This window comes from Leptinotarsa decemlineata, unplaced genomic scaffold, assembly GCF_025532065.1.
Source record: "Leptinotarsa decemlineata unplaced genomic scaffold, Ldec_3_MD MMD2_P_RNA_scaffold_12, whole genome shotgun sequence".
NCBI lineage: Eukaryota > Metazoa > Arthropoda > Insecta > Coleoptera > Chrysomelidae > Leptinotarsa > Leptinotarsa decemlineata.
Window position 1 is genome coordinate 9,988,778 of NW_027412526.1, and position 12,638 is coordinate 10,001,415.

Sequence of the window (12,638 nt, forward strand, 5' to 3'; positions counted from 1 at the left end):
CCGAAAGACGAATAGGGGTTGGTCGAATTCGAATAGGGCGAGCTGTAGGGGCTCGTGTAGTGTCCCAAACTTCTCGGTCTGTTGTTGTAGGAGGACCCGGTGCTTCTGGCCGACGAAGAGGATCTGTGCCTCGTCGGAGTTACTGGTTGCTTGTTGTACATGTCGTCGACGGAACTTCACAACAATAACATTAAAAACGAAAACACCGATATTTAACCAGATGTTCGTGGAGTATTTATCTGAAAATGACGCCGGGAACGCTTGCACGTGAAACTAAACACAAACAGACCGCGACCAGCTATTCAAGTCCCACTACAATAATTTTCTCTCATTCTAAATTTATGTATGTGTGCGGTATTTTCAGAAGTTCCAAAAAGGTACGTCGTGCAACATACTAGGTGGTACGAATAAAAAATTGCTAGTTTTTTATTTTTATACTCGAATGGCATGGCAGATTGCTGAGGTTACCCAAAAAAGTTGCTTTCACAATAAAAGAGAGTTCCTTAAAATAAATGAATTTAAAACATTCTTCGATATTCGTTGTATTCAAAAATTCATTAAAAAAAAAAACTACAAAATGAATTAGATTTCCATAAATTACCCATGGCTGCTATTATAGTCGAAGTAAACGATATTGTACACATTTAAAGGTGGCGGTACTCTCAAAGGCCAAGAAAACCAATACATAGAAATGACCCGGCAGCGAACTAGTCTACGTGGACTGTAGACTCGGAAGTTCGTTCAGGAATTGATCGCGATTTGACCATTGAAATTCGATATTAGTGCAGTTATAATTGCTTAAAATTTTTGTTACCTGTTTAAAATGTGGCGTCCTTGGACAAGTACTAACAGTAATAACGAGTGTGATAACAACACATACTTTTTCCAGTGTAGTGATTCCAATAGCGATGGTGAACAATGCGAAGAAGAGATATCAGTGAATAAGATTCGTATGCATTTGAATATTAAAACACAAAGAGTATGTTTCAATGTATATAAGAATCTACATCTCAAGTTTGGTTTCGAGGGAAACAAACTATTAAAAGCAACATCACATTTGAGGGTTTTTTTTTCTCAACTGTACGTAAAATAGTCAAAAATAAACTTTATGAACGCAAGATGCGATGTGATATAGGTTTACCAAAACCTTTAGATGTTCATCTAATAAAATCATTGGTAAAAACAATATACGACTGTTAAAAAAGCAATGAGATCACTACAACTGAAATCATAAGAAAGAAACTGAATACTTCCGGCCATAACGTGAGCTGATGTGACAAAACTCTTCAGAACTAGATAAAGAAACTAGGATTTAGATTTAAAATAATACACAAACGTCAAGCAGTTATGGAAAGCAGAAGAATAGTGGAATTGCGTAACAAATAACTAAATAAAGACAAGAACAACGGCAAATTTTCTATTTGGACGAAACTTGGTACGACACTCACGACACAGTTACGAAAGGGTGGACTGATGGTTCGAGAATGTGTACGCCTAATATGGAGTAAGTCTGTTTTAAAAAAAATGTGTTTTTTTTCCGTCAATCAGCTGTAGCCCCCATACGAACGACAACTCTCAGAAGTTGAGAAACTTGTGAGAGCCAAGGACTAACGAGGTCCTACCTTTCAACTTGTGATTCCTAACACGGTTGCAGAATCATCCCAGCTTCAACCAGATAAATTCTCTCGAGAAAAATATCTGGTCGAGGCAGGAATCGAACCCACGATCTTTCGATCGTGAGTCGGGCGCACTACCACCGCGGCCAATTCCACAACAAGTTAAGGATGGGTTCTGAATTCTTTGAAATTATGTGGAAAAAAACTTGAGGACTGCAATGTTGACTATCATAAGAACATGAAAGCTAATATTTTCGAGGAATGGTTTGAAAAACTCATTGATCCCAAATTTGTATACGAATAGTGTAATAGTTCTTGACAACGCTTCCAATCAATCGCGACAGCTTATCAAAGTACCGAATAAAAATTCGAGGAAAGATTAAATACAAAGTTTTTTAATGGATAACAATTTGTATTTTGAAGATAACTATACCAAAAACCAACAAGTTTTACAGACAAACACATTTGAAAAAGTGTATGATGGAGACACCATACCGAGACTTTCCCCCTACTTTTGTGTTTTCAATCCCATCGAGTTGATTTGGGGAAAATTGAAACAAAGCATCGGGCGTGAAAACAATTTTCCAAAATTTGATTAGATGGTAATAGAGCTAGTTAAAGAAGACGTATCCAATATTAAATCTGTTTAAAATCTGTTTTTCCGTTAATCAGCTGCCGCCCCCATACGAACGACAACTCTCAGAAGTTGACCGAAGAAGACTGGCAGAAAAGGTTTAAAAGAGTGAGTAAGTAGTATTCAGAAGTATTCAATGAAAGTCATTTTTTGTGGAAGAAAAATCAGTTTTTTATCGATTTTTTTCAGATTCTGGAAGGTAACAAATACCAAAAAAAAGGTCGATAAAAAACTATTCAGAAGTATTTTCAATTATCACCCTGTTATTTAAATCCCTACCTTCCCACTCACCTATATGAACGAAATAATCTTCCAATTCCGACTTCAGGGATTTCCATGACCTAGATTCATAAAAAATATCGGTATCGTCCTCGAAACTCAAAATTTCATATTCGGTTACTATACTTGATACCCTATTGAGATATAGAGTGAACGAGACAGGGCCTAATATCGATCCTTGCGTAACTCCGTATGTAACAGTCGTTGGTTCACTTAGAGATGGCGAAAGTCATTATAGTTTCATATCTGCAGCAACCTCTTTCTAGCTTTGATTGATTATTTCTTACAGTAAAGTTAGATCAGTACATTTATGAATCCAATCAGAATGTGAGGTCCTGAAATTTTTCTCAAACGAGAAAGAACATTTCAAAATCCAAATAGGTCATAAAATATTGTTTATTTTTTTTTGAGGTTTTCAGATAATTGAAGTAAGACAAGTCACAATTTTGGGAGATAAAACAATTTCCGATTGTTATTCCTAGAGGAGAGTATTTTTCGGGATGCCCCATATTCTGGAATATGAAAAGTGAACCAATACAATTATTTATCAATTATATTCGATTGAATTCATTACTGTTCCTCTCACAACGTCATCGCATTGTTAAGGAAAGCATGAACAATTGTTTTTGCCACACCCTGTAAAATTGCAGCAATTTTCAAGCCTCGTTACAATGATTCAGTAGTTATTAATAAGCGCGACTTACTTAAAAATGAATTTGGGACCACTGGGAGTTCTAAAATCTATTTCAAGGTGTACATGTGTTCCTGAAATGTACCAAAATATCCACGCCCACTGCATAGCACAGTTGATTTTGAAATATAAGGTAAACGAGCATTTAATCGCCTACACCAACCAATTATTATCTATTTCTTTTAATTCTTCGATTACATTTATCTTTGCTGGGCGTTAATTATAGGTAGGAGAAGGGTCCCCGAAAATAATACGTTATAAAAAAAACGAAGAGAAAGGTTTTGTGACAAATAAAAGTGACAGAGCTGCTCTATAATTATTTGAAAAAAAAAATTAAAATTTAGATGCCAAAATTTTCTCATGTTATCACTCTATTTACAAAAAATGACAATATTTCAATATGAAGGTATGGTCGAAGTAAACGATATTGTGCACATTTAAAGGTGGCGGCACTCTCAAAGGCCAAAAAAATCAATACATAGAAATGAACCGGCAGCGAACTAATCCACGTGGACTGTATACTTGGCGGTTCGTATTGGATAATTTTTACTAACCAAGTTTTATGATTGGATGAAGAGTCATAAATTAAATTTGAAGTCATGTTACGGTGACGAATAGAAATCGGGGAAGGTTATCGCCGTCGTGTTCAGTTCAAGAACTGACCGCGATTTGAGTGTTGAAATTCGATATAGGTGCAGTTATAATTACTTAAAATTTTTGTTATCTGTTTAAAATGTGGCGTCCTTGGACAAGCACGAATAGGAATAACAAGTGTGATAACAACGCAGACTTTTTCCAGTGTAATGATTCCAATAGCGATGGTTAACAATGCGAAAAATATACCAGTGAATACTTTTATATTTGATATTTTTGGATTCAGTATTCTGCAGAACCGACAGATGGCGTACTCGTATACGTAATGACAAATATATTATTTCCGAATATGATAAAATATGGGGCTTTGTGGGATGTAGTTAACAATTTGAGACTCCCCCCGATAAATACAAGTGCGATTTCTGAAATTCTTGATGCCATTAAAATGAATATCTTTTTTCTGTACCAGCCTTGTGATATTCAACCAACACATTTTCTGTCTAAGAAATATTCACAACAATTTACTTTCTTGAAAATTTCTCAAAACAATGTAAGAGATATCATTAATAGCCTTAAAAATTTGATAGTAAAGACATTCACAATATAAATGTAAAGTTAATAGAATATTAAAAACATTCTCATTTCTCCACAAACTAACTCATTCAATAAATGCACTGAGTTGGGCATCTATCCAGACGCTTTCACAATATCTCAAGCCATCCCATTACACAAAACTGGTTCTATTGATGATTGTGGAAACTGTACACCAAACAGTCTCTTGACAATTATCTCTGGGGACTTTGCGGGAATTACTTTCTGCGACCTTCAGCAACGCATTGATTGTGTTTCCCAGAACATTCTTCACACCACACAAGATTGATACAACTAGTTTTCCTTTACTTTCAATGTTTTAATATTGATACTGGTTAAAAAAAAGAATTTGAAGCTTCAATAACTTATAATTATTATATGCAAGCGCTTTCGATAGCAGAATGTGCTATCATCTTCATGGCTATACTCAAACTGAACGTTTTATCTTCTTGTTTGCTCTTTTATACAGTTAGATGCCTTAATAAATTTATTGATGCTTCATGAATTAGGATTTGGGCAGGTATTTGTCTTCCCCTTTCATCCAGAAGCCTAATTTGCCTCTACTTGGGTTATATCAGGTAATATTCTTTATGTTGGTGTTTCTCTAGGTTCATTGTTTCTAGGAATGTGTACAAATACACATCACGAAATACACAGCTGAAAGTATTTTTTTCATCTTTTCAGCTAATTACTGTATCATGTTGAGCGATTTTCTGCCAATTTTAATCAAAGCGTTACCGATACAGCCTGAAAAATTAACCAGGAATTTATAGTATAACAATTTTCAATTGAAGGTAACTAATATACAAATTGAACTGAGAGCTAACGGCAACAATGTTAAATGTTAGAACTAAATTCTTACCGGGGTCATTTTTATTGTCTATGCATCGCCATTGTAAATAATTGAAAGTAAGATGATTCCATAAAATTTGACCCCCGTAACAAGATAGCTTCTGCATATCGATAGGATGTGCGAGCGAATAGGTGAACCAGTTCGTTAAATACTTTGATACATCGGTAAACTGATCAAAACTTCGCAGGTCTATTATATTTGCGTCCTTAAAATGCCATAACTAGTCATTCGGTTTCTTCATTATCAAGCGTCCTTATCTGCATAGGCGTAGTGTGTTCTGTTTCTTGTGAAGGTGACTTTGTTTTGTATTTATTAAATATATTTTATTATATTCATTAAACAGACTGTTATATTTATTAACTTCAAAATATAAGATAGAGTTGGCCGATACTTCTTTTTCAAAATACATTCCCATAGATTTTCATCACATTCACACTTTATTGTGAGATAATTAGTTGTGACCTAGTCATTAAACTCAGGTATAAATGTTCGTTAAACTCAGGTATAACTGTCATTAATTAGTTTCTAGAATATTATTAGTTTCTAGGTAGATAGTAATATTTCAAAAAATATATATAAATCACAATGTATGTAGAATTCAGTTTGTTAGTAAACACGCTTGAAAAAGCTACTGTGCAGCAAAACACGTGTTGCGGATTTGTTACTCTGTTCTAGTGAAGATCTCACAATGAAGTGTTTTTCAAAATACATCAACTTCAAAATAGTTTTCAAGGTAAATAAATAACTGATAAATAGCTAAATAATATGATTGAATTTTATTATTTTTATAGTATTAAGATGGATGCCGCAGCAGGTCCATGTAATGTACAAAGAAAGCGGATGTTTATGTCGTTAGAAGAAAAACAGATTGTCTGTAGAGTGTACGAAAATTGAAAAAATACACTCCGTACAGTGGAAGCTGTAACCCAGTGTTCATTTTTACGGGAATATCCGTGTCGACAATTGAACGCATTGTACGTGAAAAAAAGGTGACTGGGATTGTGCAAGCTCCAAAAGTACATTGTTGTGGTAGAAAAAAAAATTGAATTGGACGAGTACCAAAAAAATTTTGTACACTATACTATTCATTCTTTCTTTTTTGAGAATAAAGCGCCAACCCTCGAATCCATTAGGACAAAGATAATGGATAATGGTCTTAATAGAAAGAAAAGATATAGTCTAATGGCGACGGAGATATCTTCGCTCTATTAGAGAAATGCGTTCTGCTCACAAAAAGATTTATTATCTGGACGATAATAAATCACACAGTATCTAAGATCTGGCAAGATACTACTGTAACTAGTTATCGTCAAGCATTTGTGAACGATTTATCAACAGGGTTACGCGGACCAACGGGTAAAGGGCGACGACTAATTGTCGCCCATATAGGTAGCGAGAGTGGCTTTTTAGACTAATTTTTTTATTCAAAAAAATGGGAGATTATCACAAAGACATGGACGCCCAACGCTTTGAAGGATGGTTTGAATCCCTTCTTTCACGAGCCGAGCCAAATTCGGTAATAGTAATGGAAAACGCTTCTTATCACAGCCGATTAGTAGAACAGCTGCCAATTATGGTTAGGATAAAAAGGAATTACATTTTCGAGCCGAGCTTATGAGTGTCATTAAACAGCATCGTAACAAATATTGCCAGCATGTGGTGGATACAATAGCTCGTGCTGAAGGCATCACCATTTTGAGACTTCTTCCTTACCATTGCGAGTTAAACCCGATAGAATTAATCTGGGCTCAAATTAAGGGTTATGTAGCTCGGAAAACGTGACATATAAAATTTCTGATGTCCAACGTTTATTAGAACTCGCAATGGAACGGATACGAAAAGAAGATTGGGCTAATGCTGTAGCCCATGTGATCAAGAAAGAAGAGAGAATGTGAAGAATGGACGGGATGGTAGACACTGTTTTTGACCAAATAATAATAGATTTAAGTGTGACTGGGGATTCCTCTTCGGACGAGTCAATGGATTCTGAAACTTCATAAGCATAACATAGGTAATTATTTCTTTGTTTTGTAATTCTATTTCTATATAAAAGGAAAATAATGATTATTTTGTAAATTTTTCTGTTTCTGTGACACCAGGTAACGCCACCTACTATAAGAATTTTTACGTAATTACCTATGTGTTTAAATAAATAAAAATATTATTTTGGTACGCCTCTGCAGAGTTGGTAAGAGGATTATCCGTTGGTCACTTCAAGTGCGACGTTGCTAATGAATCACCTTCAATTGAAAATTGTTATAGTATAGCAATGATAGTGTTAATGAACGCATTGTTCGCCGTTGGTTTGGGAAATTTCGTTCTAGAGTTTTCAGCCTCAAAAATGAGCCCCGAAGTGGCCGACCGACACTAATCCAGGACGATGATTTGAGGACTTTGCTGGAGAATGACCCATCACAAACGTTGCGCGGGATGGCGGAAAAACTTGGCGGTAGCTCCCATGCGGGATTTTGATTGATTGAAACGGACTGGAAAGGTCGAGTAGTTCGAAAAATGGGTGCCGCCCTACAATCTGAACGATCATTATTGTCATGTTTCGAGGTCTGTTCTCCTTTGATTTTGGGTAACCAAAACGATCTTGTTTTGGATTGGATCGTCACATGTGATGAAAAGTGTTATCTCTACGATAACAAAAGACGTTCAAGACAATGGTTGGACACTGATGAGAGACCCAGGCACTTCCCAAAGGCGAAAACCCACCAAGAAAAGACCATGGTTACCGTATGGTGGTCACACACTCTTAAAATAAACGAATTGAGGGTCGAAGTTCTGACTCACTCACCACACTCCCCAGAACTCTCCTAATCCGATCATCTTTTCAAGTACGGTACAACCTTCGCCAATCAGGGCCAGGCCCAAACGGCTTTCGTCAACTTCATCGAGTCCCGATCACCCAATTTTTATGCTGACGGAATTAATCGACTAGTGTTACGTTGGCAAAAGTGCGCTGTTTCAAATGGCGCTTTTTTCGATTAAATTGCATAAGTATTCACCGAGATATTGTAGTTTGAAAAGTCGATTCATGAAACAACCTAATCATAATCGTAACATTGACGAAGAAAGGGAATACCATCAAGAGCAGTTTCAACCAACAACACTATGTGAGGCTATCAATACTATAACAGGTCTACAAAACTGTAGTAGTGTATGTAGTAGTGTATGTAGTCTATGAGCTGTACTGTAGATACTGCAATTTTTTTCAAAACAACCTCCATCGGTGAATTACATATTCCTCAAGTCCTTCACAAAATAATAATTCTGTTTGTTTAGGTTTTTCCACAACACCTTCATATGAATAAGTGAAATAATATTATTATTTTTTCACTACTCTTAATGACTCTCTAGATTAAAAAGTTGTGAAAAGTTGTGAAATAAGAAAATAATGTAAATTTCAAAAATATTGTGACATACAAGATATGCCCTTCAAAAATCAAACGTTGATGTCATTTCTGAAAAAACCTGAAGTTCCAAATTTAGGGAAAAAACCGTTTACCCAATTTTCAAACTCACTAGTTACCATATTTTTGGTGAACAGATGGTGTTCATTTGATGAAATATTTCTGTATACATTTCATATTAACTGTGAAACGACTGTGAAAAGATATTGTAGACCACCGATTGTGTAGACCACATGCTACTTCTCCGCAAGCTAGAAGTTTACGGATTTAGAGGATCTGCATTACTTTGGTTTGAGACGTACCTTTCTCATCGGCGGCAGAATGTTCTATTAGATGGAATTTCATCAGAGGAACGTTTCATTGGCGATGGGGTTCCACAAGGTTCCGTTTTGGGAACGGTGTTGTTTCTCATTTATGTCAATGACTTAGTCCATGTTGACATAAGTGGTAAATTCACATGTTTCGATGATGACACCACTATTCTCTGGCATAGCAATAACGCCTCCAATTTACTTGATCAAATCATCGTCGACATAAGACGGGTGAAAGAGTGGTGTGAATTATTTTCAATAGCAAGAAGTTATTCAACCACCTTCCCATTAATTTAAGGCGAATATAGAATGAAAATAAATTCAGAAAGAAAGTAAAAGAATTCCTTGTTGGGAGGCCCTATTATAATGTGGACGAATTCTACCCTCTATCGAGTAATTGGCATGTAGCTTTGTGTAAACAAGTTATTGAAACCAACACGAAATGGCTATCAATGTTCATTATGTAGCATTATATATTTACATTACATAATTATTCATAAATTCATGTACTTATATTTGTATCTGTTCAGCTGGGCTTAATATTGTTCTGTCCATATACTCTGCTCTTGTCTCTAAGCATTATTTTATAGTTTATATTTGTTAATTATCCAATACACATATTTTACTTTACTAGATTTTGCCAATAAGATGTTCAGATCTTTGGTAATAAAGCATATTTTGAATTGATTTGATATGTTTTATTGTTTTTGTGCCCGACCAGAATAGAAAAAAAAACCTCTCCGCTTGCCAACAAAATCTCTGCCAGTGACACAAAAGTCCAGAATATATCCACGATAGACTTCAACTGTCACATTTGAAATACAGGCCATTAACATTATCTTTCTCTTTAGGGCAAATGTGAACCAATGAAAAAATTAAATCACTCACCTCATAATGATTTGTTTTGATGGTCTCATCACAGTCTTTTCCGGTTGTCGGATCTTTCTCCTGATCCAAGTCCTGAGAATTGAGATCATTAGGTAACATGCTTATCATAAATAAATAGTACTTACGTCAACATTGTCAAACGTCACAACACCCGTTGATCGTCTCTTAGGCCTTCTCCTTCTGTTTATAGCAGCTTGGGTGGCGAGAGTAGCATTCCTAATGTCATTCTCTTTATCTTGGTCTGTAATAAGAAGAAACTTGGTTAATTTTGATTATTACATAAAAACTGAACATAGCTACAAATGCTGCTTGCTCTGTATGTCCTAACCCAAAAGTCACAAATATCTTGCCTTTATGAACAAAATAATATATATCACTCTTTATTAGCAAATAATGCTCTTCATAGTCAGTAACTTATGGAATACAAAACAAAAAATATAAAAATAGAAACAAGTCCCATTGTAAAAATAAGAAACAGAAATGTAGGGACTTACTGTCAGAAGACAGTGTGTGTCGCCTCTGTTTGGAAAATGATGAAACAGCAGAGCACATACTTTGTGCCTGCCCCGCTGGGGACCGAATCAGGTTTTTAGAGTTCGGCAGAGCCGTCCTTTCACCATCTGATCTGAAAGACCATAGTCTAAGAGCCCGCGACGCCCACACCTTCGTTATATTATAAAAGCTGAAAATTCTTCTATATATGTCCCCTATACAGGTATAAGCAAACCCAGCCTATACAACCTGGGTCGCGGCGGCTTTGACAGGTAACAGGTAGTAAAGGTGAGTAAAATTATGTTTCAAATTTGTGATGGTATAAAACTTAGTTTTCATATATTTTAACTTACAATCATATTAGAAACCGCCTCGTCTATTGGCGGACACTTAGGACAGTAACAAACCCGTTCCAGACACCCTCACATTCTAATTATTTATAAATCTACTTTCGTCATAGTATAAAATCTGACTTTTATACACTGTGTCCGTAAAGTATGGAACAAATTCATTTTTAGCTGAACAGGTCATTTTAAGAAATAATCCTGAAACACGTCGATTTTTGATGTTAATTTACCGTATTTTAAAATAATAATCTAATATACTGGGTGAATTACGTTCGAGTAATGACGTCACCGTCATTTTTTTTTAATGGAACACTCCCATTTTGTCTCAATTTTCGGATTACTCTAGCTGAGCTGATTCCAAAAATATATCACATGTTGATTCCAATTGGTACAGGGTGGACAAAAATACAGTAGTTGTGGGTGTGCTAATAAAGTAACGCGTAACATTCTTTATTAGGTAAATTAACAATATTATCAAAAATACTTATTTTCTAGCGACAATTGGTTTAAATGTAACACCCCGTAGTTTGCTACATATTTAGAGTAATAAAAATGAGCTGTTTCCAAACATGTTTGGTACTTGTGGTCTAGCAGACAGAATATGAAAGAAATTATTTCTTATCTACATTTATAAAAAACATAGTCGTTTAGTTTTTTGTGAAATATCATTATTTGTTTAGTAATTTATTGATGTTCAGTGACAGTTTAGTACTACAATATTTTTGGTATTCGTGAATATTCGAATGATTGCTTAAATTTAATTGGAAGTAGAAATGGAGTTAAGTGTAAAACAAAGAATTGAAATACTTATGATGATTGGGTATGGAGACAGATCGCGAACTCAGATGGAAGTGTGCAATTTGTTTAATGATAAATATCCAGAAAGACCTATAACGCGTTCAACAGTCAGTAAGCTGGAAACGAAATTTCGAGAAACTGCAAATGTACGCAAATCAGGTCGTCCCCCTGCAAATGCTGATACAGCATCAGATGTTTTACTGAGTTTTGAAGAAGATGCGCACACTTCTGTTCGTAAAGTTAGTCGCGAAATCGGTGTTGGCAAAACAACGGTACACAAACTATTGAAGCTTGAAAAATGGCATCCTTATCAAACTTGTGCAAGAATTAAATGAAGATGATCCCGATAGATGACTCCAATTTTGCGAAGAAATGATGGATAAATGTCACAGAGACCCTCTCTTGATACAAAACATTATTTTTTCTGATGACTCCACTTTCACGTTAAATGGCGAGGTTAACCGTCAGAATACACAATACCCTCAAAAGGTAAATGTATGGGCTGGAATTGAGCGAAATCGAATCATTGGACCCTACTTTATCGAAGGTAATTTAAACGGGGCAAAGTACCTTGAGTTTTTAAGGGGGTATCTCGTACCTACTTTACGTAATTTATTTCCCATCAGACATAATCCTGGAGGTTTTGATGAAAGTTTATGGTTTCAACAGGATGGTGCACCTCCACATGATGCTGTAGATGTAGATAAACAAATTATCGGCTATTCATAATTGTTCTAACTTGCTTTAATTATTACAGAAGCTGTTGAAGATAGTGACATTGATGAGGACAAATCCACGGAATGGAAATACCGACGATGACGATGGAAATAATTGAATTTTTTTTTAAATTTAACAATACATGTTTGGAACTTTATTTTTTTACTTTGTTTTGTAATGGCTATAATTAAACGTATAATTTATTTCATTTTCCATTGATTTCATTACGATCTAAATTATTTTCTCTCCTTATAGTAAAACCAACATACATAATAATTTATCTCCTTAACTTTAAACTTCTAGAATTTTATCATCGACTGCCGATTTTTCTTATTATTTTCTGCACAATACTTAAAGATATTTTTTTACAACTTTCTTAAATCACAACTTGATTCCATAAAATTCACTTGA

General features: G+C 35.2%; 1 protein-coding gene across 5 annotated transcripts in view; it reads right to left on the reverse strand.

Moving 5' to 3' along the window:
• Nucleotides 1–12,638, reverse strand: part of Mbs (Myosin binding subunit) — a 114,423-nt gene that overhangs the window by 26,982 nt on the left and 74,803 nt on the right. For all 5 annotated transcript variants that reach the window (XM_074173854.1, XM_074173838.1, XM_074173842.1 and 2 more), the window contains 2 exons: nucleotides 9,999–10,114; nucleotides 9,874–9,945 (listed from right to left, as the gene is read on the reverse strand). In XM_074173854.1, the coding sequence (XP_074029955.1) occupies nucleotides 9,874–9,945; nucleotides 9,999–10,114 (188 nt within the window). The remainder of the gene's footprint in view (nucleotides 1–9,873; nucleotides 9,946–9,998; nucleotides 10,115–12,638) is intronic.